The following is a 15417-nucleotide window of genomic DNA, read 5'->3' as shown; positions in this document are numbered from 1 at the left end:
TATATATATATATATATATATATATATATGTATATATATATATAGGGACACTTGGCGCATCTGTAGCAACTTACTCTTCATCGTCCAAACTGTTGTTTATAACATATGGTAGAAGAGCAGAAGATTTATGATTTTATAATGAAACATGAAACCTAGTATTCCTTCCTTTGAACCAGTCTATCGAGAAATCACTGAGGCGGTGTTATGTACATGCAGATTCGGTCCTCGTGTATGTGCTATATTTATACCGAAATGTGTGGTTGCGTGACAGTCGGAATTTGAACTTCACGAGAAATTTTGTATTTACGACAAGACGACTTTGTTTTCGCATCCCTTTGTATAGCTCAATACGTGCATTCATTTCCGTAGGTATCTCTAATCAGGCCGGTAGTCGTTCGTATTGGGGTGGTTGTTGTAGCTTTGTCTCCGTGAGTACAGATTTATTGTCTCTGTCCGTATTGTTTGGGATACGTTGACTATGCTTGTGTCAGGGGTCACTCAACAATGAAAATCGGGTCTTCTTGACTACTCCTATCTTAAATTGAGGTCGGACAGTCAGCAGAATGGTCAATAGCACGATGCCAATGGGCCGTACAGTTTAGCATATTTCAATGGACAACCGCGTTTGTTAATTTGGCACTAAAGTTGAGCGATACCTAGTAGATTAGAGGCGGATCTCACCCTCCTTGAAAGTATCTAAATATACGCATAAAACGGACGAACACCTTGCGCGCAGACAATAGTTCTAACTAGATGTTGACTACACCTCACCTCTCAAGGTAGCATACATGTGTTGGGTTTCGATTAACAAAGCATGTGATAGGTATGAAATAACTTTTTGTATCATCGCTAAATGATTGAAAGTACGCTACATGGAAAAAAAAAATGCAGATGGTAGGCCTCAGCGCGCCGAGGAAATAGAGCAGGAAGTTGGTCTTCTGCTCCTCTTCGCACTTCTAAGAGACCTGTTGGATGACCAGCTTCCGTCAGCTTGCAATGTTCTCCGAAAAGGTAGGCTATCGCTTACCCTCTTGAGGATATATGCGAATCTCGGCATGGGCCTGTGCTCGAAATATATGGTTGGTTTCCCACTGCCGTGTGTGTGCATCTCTATAACCGTTTGAACACTTGAGCCAGTTGATAGTGAGTGCGCTTGCCAGCTCTATTTTTGGGTGAGCTGCAAAGTAGCAGGTGACTATACTATCATCGGGCGTGGCTGATTTGCCTGGAAGCTATCCCCGAGGCACTCCTGTACACGAACTGCGTCATATAGTTACCACCGCAATCAGTACACTGTTCGCCTACATCTTTGCTTTGACGCACAGTTATTAGTTGGTATTGTGGATTTAACTAAAATTGTGCACGTTGTTTTGAATTTTGGTATTCGCTACATATCAATACACAGTTACAGACATAAATATGTATATATATACTCGAATAAATATGTGTTCCTCTGTACTTGCTCATGCAGTTTTGGACGGCCTGTCTGTGGATACACTGATGACTGAGACGAACATAGGTTTTCTTCGTTCTGGGCTTGCGTCTTCCGCTTCCGAGGTGAAACTGCTATGTCTCGGTCAGATCAAAAAATTGGTGACCACAGATAAACATGTAGCACCACTTCAAGAGACAGATATATTCGGCGAAGCGCTGGTATATATCAGCCACGAAGAGTTGGCTATTGCCCAGGCCGCCGCGGGCATAGTGGCCAGCCTGGCGTGGACAGATTCAGGCTTAGAGTATCTGTGTGGGTCGGAGGTCACGGCTATTCTGAACGATCTCATGGATCCCGCTTTGCATGACGATGTGACCCGGTTCAGGGGTGAGTGGGCGTGTGAGAGAAGGTGATACATGGATAAGTTGTATTTAGGCCTTAGTCACGAGTGATCTTGGTTAAATCGACTTTATGCTGAATTGGATATCAAAGTGAAGGTACAGAGAACGGCTAGAAAGGCTCCTATTTCTAGTAATCCGCACCAGTAATTTTGTCACCACACATAATATAAGCATTATATCGTTTCGATGCGTGCTCCCTAATTACGATCGTCTTCACAATTAAAATTGTGCAATACAGTCTGTCAATTCCCCATTAACACAGCCCGTTAAACCTCAATGAAAACTTTATTTTTTAAATAATGCAGCCTATGATGCGGTGGTGGGCGCGGCGACGATCTCCTCGAAGGCTTTAAGGAATTTTGAACGCGTGCATCTGCTGGACAGAGTCAAAGCCGATCTGCTGACGGACGATCCCTTATTGCGCGTTAGCGTTGTGCAGTTGTTTGCAGAGGTACGTATATGCACCTGCTTGTTATGTACTGTTCTATGTGTACGACACGAATGCCAGTAGCTGGACTTTCTGGTTGATTGGAGAGTATAATCAGGTTGCTGTCTGCGTGTTGGGGCCATGCAGCCGTACGTATGAATGCAAATGTTATACTTTTAAATTTGTGCTTTATCAAGACTACAAGAATTCTGGAAAGGGGGGAGTGTGTACAAGACGCGAGAAAATTGTTTTCTCACGCGCTATCAGTCGCGTAATACAATTGTCACTCGTGTTGTACGCTCCTAGAAACGTTTTACAACGTTGCACATGCACGCAGTCTGCTACATTGGCACATAGTTTTTAAACCAGTCTTGTTTGTACTTTGTTGGTTCTCAGAATCCAGAGCAAATGATGCAGCGATAGTGAAGACAGTAATCTGTACGTGTAGTAATAGATGTATTGACTTGTATCCATGCATTGTATTTGTGTGTGATGTTGTGCTTACAATATTTCCCCTGGTGGGAGGACAATGCAGATGGGGCTACATCAATAAGAAATATGATCTGAGCCAGACATGAGCTAGTAGCAGCTTTCTCGGTGTTGCCTCCGCATATCCAAAATATAGTTTTTCCCCTACGGGTGTCTTTGCATTGACAGAGTTAATTATCCCCGTTCGACTCCACCAGTTAGAAACTATTTGGGAGCCACGTCTACATGTCTACCGAGCACCAACCCCAAACACCCGAGAGTGCACGCACACCACTTTAACTATGGTCTCTTGGAAATCACCTGCGTTCAATTTTTTCTCTCATTGAAAGTAGATGAGTGCTTCCCCCACCATCTATCAATTTTTGGTTGAGAGTGGTGCGCTATCCGAGCTATCAAAATCCGTCACCAACTTGGACGATCCTTTGACATCGTATATTCTCCCGAGCGTGCTTCATTTCTATGGAGGGCTCGCTAATTATCAGGTAAGAATCTGTGTCGTGTCTACACGCAGAAATACAACTATAGGTTCCTAACTACCATAATAATACATATATACAAATATATTCACATACAAATATATGTCTGTCGAATGTGCTTCGACTAGAATGAGCCTCACTACTCACGAAGTGCGAGCTGTGTGTAGTTGTTTCAAATGTAAATAGTCGGATTCGTGTTTATGTCTTTGCACCTGTATGTGTATGCGTATTGGCGTATGAAGCGATTTTCTGGGTTCATTGGCATTATATAATCATGTAAGTATTTTATAACAACACAAATGTATGTCAATTCGAAACCGTTGTACGCTGTGATGTGTATGCGCATTTAAATACATGTCAATGACTATATGATATACATAGTTGAACTTGGATTTCTTAACCACAAGCGTCTAGAGAACAGCCTGTACAGTCATGCCGCATGCTTCATAATTAGGCGTTGTTTCATAGCAGCGCTGTGAACTTATTAGTGAAGAAACTACAACTGAGGAGGAACTACTACTGAAGGACGTGTCTTGGGGCCTGTCTGCCTATACATGTGACTGACTACTTTTTTTACGCTTGGTTTATCGCATAGAGTGATCATTTCAAACAGATATTCAACGAGAACGATTTTGCAAGGATGTTTAAGTATTACCTTGTGGAATCGAATGACAACATGCTAAAGGTATCTCTTAATAGGTCATCATTATAGTGCGATGCAAGCGCATACTGTTTTCCACGCTTGACACAGAATGGGGTTTGTGTTCCTATAATTGGTTCGCTTCTAGTTTTTGAATGCCATCTAGCACGTGTATTTGAGATTAATGCACTCGTCGGATACGGCGCTGCCTTTGAGCGTACACAAGTGGTGCGTGCATTTGAGTTCATTTCAGATATGCTCTGACATACTATTATAGAAAGGCAGTTTTCATAAGTTTTCTTAATATAAACCTACCCGTAGCCTTTTACGTTAGGGACCATTTCTCCGCAAATCCTATCTTTTATCGAATCTCACCTTTCCCCTCCGCGATGTGTGGTATCGACCGCATACAGGCCACAATTATATCCTGTATCGGCACTATAGGCCGGTCAAAGGAGGGGCTGGAAGTGATGACTAGCCATCCCGAAATGCTAATTTCCATGCTTAAGTATTGTGTGGGGACGCAAACAGAGTTGAGGAACGTGGCGCACAATGCTCTAGCCTCTATGCTGAGGTAAAAAAAAATGGAGGTTGCGACTGATTTGTTGTGAGTTGGATTGCTGATTTGTATGCGCTCCTCATGAAGTGGCACAAAAATAGTTTGGAGATTTCTGTATATCTACATATATGTATGGTGGATACGCAGACTTCTGTGCTGTTTAGTTCTCGACCCTGCATACTCGAGGAAATGCCCGACTTGACACTTGCATTGACATTTACATGCTTCTTCCCTATTAATTTCCATCGTACGCAGATAAACATGTCAAATGTGCGTGTACCTGCATTATGTATTCCTCACTCCCCTGCAATGGCGACGCATGCACAGCCGAACAGACAAATACATATTTACAAGACGTATCATAGCAGGGCCCTGTCGATTGTCTTCGTGCGGCTCTCTCTGCGAAGGTCTACCGACTACTGTTCCTTGCTACCTTTACTAGATTTCTAATTTGACGTGCGATTATTGCTTTCATGTTATGGTTTGCTTTCCAACCTGTATCTCCTTCAGTGGGCACAATCAATCTCTCCAAATATGTACCCTTAGGTGTGCTGCTGTGATTCATCTGTTTTCCATTGTTCTACAGTCTATACTTTCTTAAGACGGCAATAACATATATCCTAACGGTCTATTTATTTCGTTGCATTTCGGCAGGTTACGTGATCCTTCCGTTGACCAGTACCAACAAAGCATATATGCTGGCCTTCCATCACAATCAGAGGCGGGGGGATTCGTTGGGTACCTGCAACAGTTAGTGAGACAGCCCTTCGAAGACATAAAGATATGTGTGTACAATGTATACCTATCTCTGGCTGGCCACGACTGGGGACGCAAGGTACGTCGTGGCAGGTCAATATCCATTCAACGCTTCTGTGTAGATTTGTGTCAATGCTGAATTGAACTCCTTTATAGTATCGGTGGCAAGTCGAAAGTCTGTAATTGTTGTCTCATCTTCGTCTTGAGTACATTACATTTTATATGTTGCAAAATGGCGCTTAGCAGGGCCTACTCTTTCTAACATTATACATAGAAAGACAGAAAAGCAAGCACACGAGACGTATTTTTGCGTGTAAGTGCTCTCTAGTGCTTATGTGTCTCATTTTATCTCGCTCATTCAATTGCTACTCGCCCCGTTTATTTTTTGTGTGCAGTTTCCAGTACTCACTTGCTGTGTTGAATATACTCCAACTTCAATAGGAACTTGTTTCTCAGCCGGGACTAGTAGAATCTCTGACAGACAAGCGCAATGATGTTAGCCATGAGGTTTCCTTAGCCAGATACGATGTGATTGATTTACTCTCCGAAACCGGCGCAGCTGAACTTAGTGATAAGGTATGTACAATTTTGTTCGTGTCTGTGAATAGGATACATGTGCTCGCGGTCGAGATTCCTGTATGTGGTCAAAGTTGTAGCAAATATTGTGAGCAACTGATGCAGTACTCAGCAGCCCAAACTCTCCATGCATGTGTGCCTTTGCATACTTAAAAATACAATGGACATGGGAAGTGGGACAGATCCCACGTATCTGTGTACGGTTTTTGCTTAAACTTAATTTAGAAATTGTAGTCGGTAATCTCAGCGTGTGGACTTGATAAAATTAAACGGTCATGATGCTCAATGGTTCACATTGTGCCATTGGCCATTGGGCCAAACCATGTGAGTATGAGCACTCACATTTTAATTGCGGCCTGACATCTATCCATTTATTTTTGTCTGCAATATTTTCTGCGAGTGTTCTGCACTCGGCTGCGTAGATACACAACTAAAGTATGGCTGTTGCTGTTTTGTAATGTATTACGTGTGTGCAGGCATTAGGAGATCTCAACACCGCACAGCAAGGTGGCAGACCTGGAACGAGAAGAGCTCAGCCGACTCTTGCCACTATGACCTAAGACTGTTCAGTTAAGTATAGAATAAATGCAACCGCTTTTGAGGCCTCATACTGAAGTAGTGGGAAAGATATATTGAACGCAGCGACTGACTATCTATCATCCCATAAATATATCGCGAGTACTGTCCGATATGCCAGTAGCGTGAAAATTTTGAACAATACATGGAGCTGAAGACTTACAAGATGACAATTAAACCTTAGTAGGAATACCGGCATGGGTAGTTGGTGGCTAGAGTAGCAATTGATCGGTTGTTATATATATATGCACCACATCATCACGATGAGTCGTATTCCACTGCAACTTTGGCTTTCAACTTTGGCATATGATGAAGATATTGTAAGTTGATATATTTTATTTTTGATAAGATAATATCGATGTCATGTAGCACAGCCTATCACGGCCATTGATCAGCTTACCATCGATATTTCGTTTTCACTTGTCAATTGGCATACTATACCAGTTGTATATACATATATTTAGATATGGAGATGACTCTAGGGACACACTAAGCGGAGGATGGTAATAGAACCAAGGACACTAGGTGCACAACTCCATTGCAAGCCTCAATATCTGCAGACAGTACTTGGGCGTCGTTAATGCCGACACCATCATTGTCTACTGAGACGGTGACAATATCTCCACTCAGCGTAGTCATGGCTTGACCATCCACTAACTGACCAGATGTGACCTTACCCTCCACTACGTGATAAAGTAGGATGTTAGTCAAACTCTCCACATTTTCGGGTTCCAGTAGACTCTCCACCGTTCCTGCGGGCAGCTTGTCGAATGCATCGTCAGTGGGTGCGAACAAAGTAAAAGTTTTATTGCCCGCCAAAGTTTCGGTCAAGTTGGCGGCATTTAAAGCTGTCGACAGCACTGACAATTCAGGTGTGTCGTCCACCAGCTCAGCAATTGTTTTGCACTCCTCTCCGGCTCCCGCAGAAGCTTCTAGCATATCCGATGTTTCCTCAGCCATACCTGACGAGGCTTTGTCCATAGTCGATGTTTCCTCCACCACACTTGACAATCCTTCGGGCGTATCCGATGATGCCTCGGGCATTTCCGATGGTTGCTCAGGCATTTCCGATGGTTGCTCAGGCATTTCCGATGGTACCTCAGGCATTTCCGATGGTTCCTCAGGCATTTCCGATGGTTCCTCGGGCATTGCTGATGGTTCCTCAGGCGTATCCGATGATTCCTCAGGGATAGTAGTCGAATATTCGGGCATACCAGAAGCTTCATCCTCAATAACAGGTGGAATCAGTACTGTCGAGATAACATGAACGACTCCATTACACGCCTCAATATCTGTAACTACGACCATTGCATCATTGATCATAGTACCATCGGCATTTATAGTGACCTTAGTGGTGTCGCCATTCGCCATTTCAATAACTTGTTTATCACTGAGATCACCTAACTTGACAGTTCCGGATGTGACGTGATAAAGCAGAACGTTCATAAGCGCCTCACGGTTATCAGCTAGAAGTAATGAATTGATGGTACCAGCTGGTAAATTGTTGAAAGCTTCATTTGTGGGTGCGAAAACTGTGTATACATCTGTACTATTTAGTGTCTCAACAAGCTTGGCGGCATTGACAGCAGCCAAGAGTGTTGACAATGATGGAGTATCTATTGCCAGTTGCGCAATTGTCTTGCATTCGTCAGATTCCCCCTCGGAGGTTTTATCAATCATCTCGTCCGTACGGACAGGTGCGCATATAGCATCATTTTGTTGAGAGGGCTTCAAGTTTAGTAGTTTAAGAGGATAGCCTCGGTGTTGCAAAGTTGATCTAGCTCGATTGTACGCTACTTGAGACATGCTCGGCGACCGACTAAGAATCCACGCAATTGCATTGCAGGTAGATCCTACAACAGTGTACTGCGCGCCAGTCATAGCATCGACTGCTTGATCTAAGATAAGATAATTTGGTGCATCACCTATGAATTTAGAAATATCATTCTCGCCAAATGATACGGATAATGCGCCTACAGTTGGGTCCTCCGCTGTTGCCTCTCCAATAATTGAATAAGGTTCTCCGTCTTTAAGACATGTGTTGTTCACCTGCACATTACCATCCTCTTTGATAAAGTACTCAGCGAAAGTGCATTCGCACCCTCGTTGAAACGATTGACGGGGAATATCTGTCACAGCTATTTCGTACCAGCGGCCTTGGTACGCTTCAAGGTCGAAAGGATCTACCACGTGTTGGCTTAGACACAACCAGTCAAGAACTCCCCTTGGTGTGGGCGTGGCCAAAGTGACTCCGGCAACCGTTAAGGAAGCGATAATAGCTTTACCAAAAATCATTTTTAAATATCCTGATGCGGACGACGTAGAGTATTTAGCAAGGCCAAGAATGACTATAAGCATGCTTAATAGTTCTCTCTTATATATACTTCTCTGTGCCAACAAAAAAAAACGTGTCTAAGCCTCTGTGCTTTCCTGCTGGTAGTACCGCCATCTACAGGCTGCAGCCCAAATCGCGGATGAGGTATGACTCATACATAGCAAAATTTCCTCTTTTTCCAGAATGATTATACCCCGCCTTTTTTATCGCGAGAAAGATCAAAAGAAGAGTTAACTCAAGAGTCAAGGGAGACTCAAGACTGAAGACTCCCCTGATGCCATATCTCATATTTATGTTGTGGTTTTTTTAATTGCTCTTATGTTAGTTTTTTTTTAAACAAACAAAAGACAAATGTTAAATATGTATTTATGTTGTATTTATTGTCTGATTTAGAAGGCTATGTATTAATTTGTATATAAATATATTTTAAAATAAAAATAAAAATCATCTAAAAAAAATTTTAACCAAACAAGTATTTATCTAAATTGTGAAAACAAGAAGGGTTTCTTTTCTTTCGTTTTTTATTGCTTTTTATTAAACAAAACCAAAATAAAAAGAGTTGATCTTATGTTTTTTTTACTATTTGTTTCTAACAAACCACCCCATCCACGTACCAAGAGAATTAAATCGGGCCGAAAATATAGAAGCGTTCCAGATTTACTAAATCCGGATTTCTAGCTAATCCCAATATATTTTGGCACATTTCAAGATAAAACACGGCTAGGACGCCGCAGGCACTGAAAGCGCATAATCAGAGGGATATTTCATTTTGTTGATAATCACGCTTATAAAAATATTGGTAAAATATCTGGGCCTTTTTTGTTTTGTTTTAAAAAACAAAACAAAACAAAACAAAATTATACAAACAAATGTGGTGTCTTTCTCTCTGAAATGAGGAGGGACTCCATTGGGGTCTACAAATTGGTCAAACAGCGTCACCGACGATTTTTGGGCACGGACAAAAAATCGGTGATAAAGTTGACGCTTTCAGTAATAAAACACGGATTATAGGGGTAGTTTACTTGTTTATATTCAGACATTCTTATTCGGGCCTATCTATTATTTTGTATAGGGTCTCAAATGGGCAAAACCCATTCCAGCCGGGAAAAAAGGCGTCACTGCCGATTTTTGGGGACGGACAAAAATTCGGTGATAAAGTTGACGGGGACTTAGAAAAGCTTACGCTTTCAGTAATGAAGTATTTCCTTATGTAATGCTAAAACCTGTGAAGGGGCCAAGGTCGTAGTACACGCAGAGCTTCTTCTATGAAGGTTCAAACGCTACATCGGAATCCTACAAAACGCGATTTTTGGGTCTAAATATACGTAATTAGTGAAGTTCCAAAGTTGTCACGTACATATATTGTCCAAACAATATCGTACAGTATGCATTCTTATAACCGTGATGCAAGCTGCAGCAGCAAAAATTGAGAAAAAAGTGTGTTTACGCCATGAGATGTGCCATATTATTGTTTGTACGATGAATCGCGTTTCTTGAGCTTTTGGTAAGATTTCACTACATATTCACCCGCAAACGATTATCACAATAACTTTATTATGGTTTAATTATGCTTATATAAGTATAACTAAAGTCTGAAAATCATAACGAAGCCATATAATGGAATACGCACACCAAATGGATGTTATTGATGGATATGCATGTACGTAAATGATTTTGAGTAAGTATAACAAGCCCTCTATACCACAATAATGAGTTCTGAACTAATAATACTTGTATTCATTATATATTAGAACCCTTATCTAAAGGTTCGAACTGCTAATACGCGACCTGGAAATCCAAGATTTGAAATGGTCGAAAAGTGCACAATCCTGTTCATAACTCAGATACAAAACTGTATGAACCACCAGTGGAGCTACATATCAACTTTATGCCTTCGCAAAATTCTTTTGAAATGATTCTAGAAAAAGCCTAGAAAAGATTAGGTTTGTATTCAAAACCGGATACATAAATATAGTGAATTAGGTTTACTTCTTTAAAATCGAGTCCTCTAGTCTATGGATGGGTTTTAGGGGTCACTCCGTCACTCTGGGGTGTTAAAAACGTAGTATGTATTTGCATAATCTTTTAAAATACAGATATTTGTATTATATATTTGTTGTTATTTTTTATTAAAACCCAAAAAGAGAACAAATTTTGTACGGTGTAAATACATATGTTCAGTTGTTCACTCATTTTTTTATTTTTTTTAAATGTACATGCATTCATAAAACCATTTAGCCAATGATTGGTTGAGAAAATATTCAGTCACCAACTCACCGCTCAACCCCCCCCCCCCCTCCCAAACTCCCCCAGTGAGCGAAAGCCAATATGTACATATTATACAAAGGGGTTTTTTTTCTTTTATAAACTGTGATCTGTGACATTGTCTATTTTGTTTTTAAAATAATAGACTGCTATTTTAGAAAACTATCTGTTAAAAATATGGCTTTTGTAAATAAAAATAAATATGATGTATAATACGTAACCGTATACGTTCAACGTAAACGTATAAAGTAGGTATTGATGTTGAAACTTGAAACGATATAAATATTAACTTATGTGGAGAAAGAGTTGGGGGTTTTTTTTTAAACCAAAACTTACTACTGTATGACGGTATGTATTTACGAAAAATAATTGGACAAAATTGAAGAAAAATATCATATTTAGCCCTCCAAAGTCTAAATTGATAGTAGGCTATGATAATATGTAAGTATTCCACCTCGAACCCAGATAATACACCGTCATCGAACATGTGGGAACGATTTAAACTTAACGTTTATTATAAACGTAAATAGGACAAGTTTGCTATCACTATTTATTTTTTAAATATGGGGCTTGCTTTTATTTGTTTGATTGTTTTGTTTTTCAAAACAAACTTAACATAAATACCAAAACAAAACAGAAGTTCAATAATGATCCGGAGCCGGTCAAAACTCCAAACTCCAAAGTCCAAACTAATTAATTTATAAAAGATAAAACCACTCTGATTTGAGATTTCAAATTTCAATTGTATTCTCAGTACGATATTTTTAAACTCTCTACTCTAAACACTCGGACAATAATAAGGTTTTCCTATACAAAACGGGTACAATCTTTTGTACTGTACACATGTGGTATTCTGCCAGGCTACTGGGGTCTGGGCCTCTGGGGCCTGCGCCCTGGCTCCTGGGGCCTCAGGGGCCAGCGCCGCTGGCGGTCTGGCCCTCTGCCCGGCCTTCCAGCTGCCGCCCTCTCTACTACTCACAGAGAGAGAGAGGCCTAAGGCACTAGTCCCTGGAGTGACCTGGACTCTGGGGCCCTGAGTCTTGGGGCTTAGGCCACTGGGCTCTGGTCGGGCTGAAACTTGAGACAAGTTGAGACTTGAGACTTGAGAGACGGCCCGCAGCCCGGCATAGGGCAATAGTCGCATAGCCGCATACCCGAGGCGGGGACGTGCTCTGTGGACACGGTGGTGTGTTCCTAATTTTCTAAGACCCAGATCAAACCAAACTCATTTTTTATGCCGCCCGGTAGAGTTGCTAGAAGTCTCTAGTAGGACCCGAGAGCCGAGGCCCCGCCGAGGCCGAGAGTGCGAGTATTTATTTATTTAAATAGCCGTCTAACGGCTATGATACTCAAGTACCAAAAAAAACCCCCCTATTTTAGTAGTTTCCGACAATCCGGAATATCTGACTAATTCATTCTGAATTTAGAAATAAGGGTTTTTTGTGCGTGTTTTTACTTTTTTGAATTTTTCATTGCCTTCTCTCTCTAGTAGAGATCTCATATAACATCTCACTGAGGGAACAACGGTAGGAACCCAAGTGGCACACAACACGCCGGGCCCATACACACAAACAAACAAATAATCATTAGTAAAACTGGATAGAAGCTAGAGATCAATCAGTTTTCTAATAAGCATCTAATAAATCCTAAAGCATCCAAGAAGTGATTTACTAATGACACAATGAGTGATCAATATAGTATTAAAACACAAGGCATTAACAGTGAAAACCTCACAAACACACTAACAGATACAGTTTTTTAAGTAGGGGGCAAGAGACATTAGATGGCACACACGCATACAAACCAGAGAAAACACGAGTGAATGCCAATCTCAAGAGCCAAAGGAAATGTATAAGTGATACAAAGGCACAACATAAACCAGAGTACACATATTGATTAAAACAAGGACAGAAAACAAATACTATACAAGGGAAATAGCACAACAATCGATTAGATTGGGAATATAAGCATCTAAATTAAGTTACAAGGGACATTCGAGAGTGATCGACTTACAAGTGACATATTACACCATGAACTACCATAGATAAGCTTTCGGTACAGCTCCTTGCAATAATAAGTGCAATAAATACAACTGAGTTCTACATGAGAAGCTTATTCAATTAGATTTTGGAAATAACATGGGGTCACAGGCGTTCGACACTTGCAAAGAGACGAATTCAAATCGATGACACAGATGACGCACATTAAATTATCGAAAAAGTGTACAATACCGACACGGTGATCTTCAAGATGGCAAAGAGACATTACAGACAGACATATAAATAGAAGCAGTCTTGCATACAAAGAGTACTGAGCAAGCGCACACAGAAACACGTACTAGGTGTAGTGCAATTAGCACAGACATGAATATCATAGGTCTGAAGTAGAATATATCAGTCTGGTACAAACAAGAATTTGTTATAGAACCGAACAACACAGATGTCTGGTATAGGGATAATATTATTTATTTAAAAAATGGCAAGTATGTATGATACAATGTATGAACATATGGTATGGCTCTCATAGTTGCTGTAGTGGTTCAGGAAAGATGGAACGCATATACTAGCAGTTCGGTACAAGACCGAACATCACACGTGACGTCAATAAGACTGAATATCACAAGTGGCCTCAATTAGACCGAGTATTTGATTAAGATCTCAAATGGGGAAAAAAAATCTTGGCTTCGAAATCATATGCCAAAATAAATCTTGTTGAAATCGCACGTGTTGAAATAAGTTTGACAAACAAACAACAAATACACCTTTAGGAATGAGCGCAACAAGTTACCGTACTTCACAGAATGGTAAACACTACACACGGAATAACGATAAAGGTATGTAAGATAAATCAAATTTATTTTTATTTTTACACAAGTTACCAGTAAAGACAAGGGGGGTTAAGCGCTCATTCGGTACGCGCAGGGGTATATGGTGGTGAGGGGTTGACGCTAACACGAATGGTACTAGTGACAACCGAGTGTAAGATTATGTCTAATAAAGGCGATAGTAATGCCTTAGAATAAATAAACGCGTAGGTAAATTCTATATCGTGTACATATCGATATAAATAAACGAAATGAGACGTTTAGTAAAGTTAGGTTTGCCTCGTGAAAACAGCAATACTCTGAGGGATTGTGAGGCTGAGACATTGCCTATATATATTCCTCTCAGTACTGTTTCCGCCGAAGGGGCTTTATCTAGTGTTTCGTTGTCGCTCTATTCTGGGGCGAATCCGAGAGACTCGTAAAATCTTATATATAGAAAAAATAGAAATAAAAATAGAAATACTCTTGACGTCTTTAGTTATTGTCTTAACCAATAGCTTGCCACTATCAAGAGTTACCGACTTAGACTTCATCCGACTGGCACATCTGGTTCAACTAGGTAAGGTTAATAGTCCCTAGAAACCTATATTCAGCTGAGCCATCTCGCTACCGAAGTATTCAGATATAAATAAAATGGGAAAGTAAATAAAGCTCAATGGTCGACTGGACATTTCTTACTCTTCAGTGTCTTAAGCACATATGAAAGATGAGCATTAAAGCTCGGGACAAATGCTGTAGGCGGATAAGTTTTGACTTCCGTCCCTTTTAAATTCAGAACAATCAAGACGGGCATAAGAGTCATGTCTTCTTTCAGTCACACTCTTAAACGGTGCAAAACCAAAGCGCTTGATCTGATTGATAAGCATCTTTAAGTGCTTCTACTACGTTCTGTTGCTTCAGCTTATGATGTTGCTTCAGCCAAGCAAGAATGATTTTATCATACTACTCTTCCAGAATAAAGGTAGGGTGTTGAGAATCCACTTGCGTGGTCTCTAAGTCTGTAGTGTTTCCAGATTCCTATCCTGTTTTTGCATGAGCGTCATAATCGCGCTCATGTGCGTTAGATACACCTGACTTATTAAATTAGCATTATATGTGTATACGCTTCAGGATTGTCTTTCATTAATCCCTTTAAAAATAAGGTTTGAAAGACCTCGGGCTTGGACTTTATGTTATTAAACAGAGTCCTAGCTAGAGACTGACGCTTTTTAACAGTGTCATTAGTAGATTGTATTTCTTGTGCACAGACGTTAAATGCTGTGTTGCCATTGAACTGCTTATCGTTCAATTGGGTAGAGAGTGGAATCTCTGATTTTTTGACCTTGTTAAGGAAGGTCTCAGAAGGGGTCCATTTGGTTGTTCCAATGGGACCTATACGACATATAATAGTATGTCTCCAGGGCGTCTTCTGGACGGCTTGGGTACCCTGATATAGGAAAGTATCTACTTTCCTGTCTAAATATATTGGCTCACATTGAATCATGTTGATCAATTTATTGAGCCATGGATCTTTACTCCGTAATGGGCAACACAACGTGATGGTAGCTTTATGTATATGAACATAATTTAATAGCTGGGCAATTAACTGCCATGGTGGATTAGCCCACGCATTATGTTTGGAGAGGTCTATTTGAAAGGCGTCTCCCAAAGGATGATTT

The 15417-nt window shown here is 40.7% G+C and overlaps 2 protein-coding genes across 2 annotated transcripts; one reads left to right on the top strand and one right to left on the bottom strand.

Moving 5' to 3' along the window:
• Nucleotides 1–872: 872 nt before the first annotated feature.
• On the top strand, nucleotides 873–6319 carry SARC_02260 (hypothetical protein; the record flags this gene model as incomplete). The annotated part of the gene is made up of 9 exons (XM_014303998.1): nucleotides 873–1011; nucleotides 1472–1822; nucleotides 2142–2287; nucleotides 3085–3234; nucleotides 3824–3913; nucleotides 4282–4442; nucleotides 5082–5262; nucleotides 5625–5759; nucleotides 6236–6319. The coding sequence occupies 9 exons, from the start codon at nucleotides 873–875 to the stop codon at nucleotides 6317–6319; spliced, it is 1437 nt and encodes a 478-aa protein (XP_014159473.1).
• Nucleotides 6320–6679: 360 nt separating this feature from the next.
• Nucleotides 6680–8682, bottom strand: SARC_02259 (hypothetical protein). Its single transcript, XM_014303997.1, has one exon. It carries the CDS (start codon nucleotides 8628–8630, stop codon nucleotides 6825–6827), a length of 1806 nt encoding a protein of 601 aa, XP_014159472.1. The 5' UTR covers nucleotides 8631–8682; the 3' UTR covers nucleotides 6680–6824.
• Between the last annotated feature and the right edge of the window lie 6735 nt (nucleotides 8683–15417).

Source organism: Sphaeroforma arctica (assembly GCF_001186125.1).
Source record: "Sphaeroforma arctica JP610 unplaced genomic scaffold supercont1.99, whole genome shotgun sequence".
NCBI lineage: Eukaryota > Ichthyosporea > Ichthyophonida > Sphaeroforma > Sphaeroforma arctica.
The sequence above is the reverse complement of the archived record's forward strand: the minus strand, read 5'-3'. Positions and strand labels throughout refer to the sequence as shown.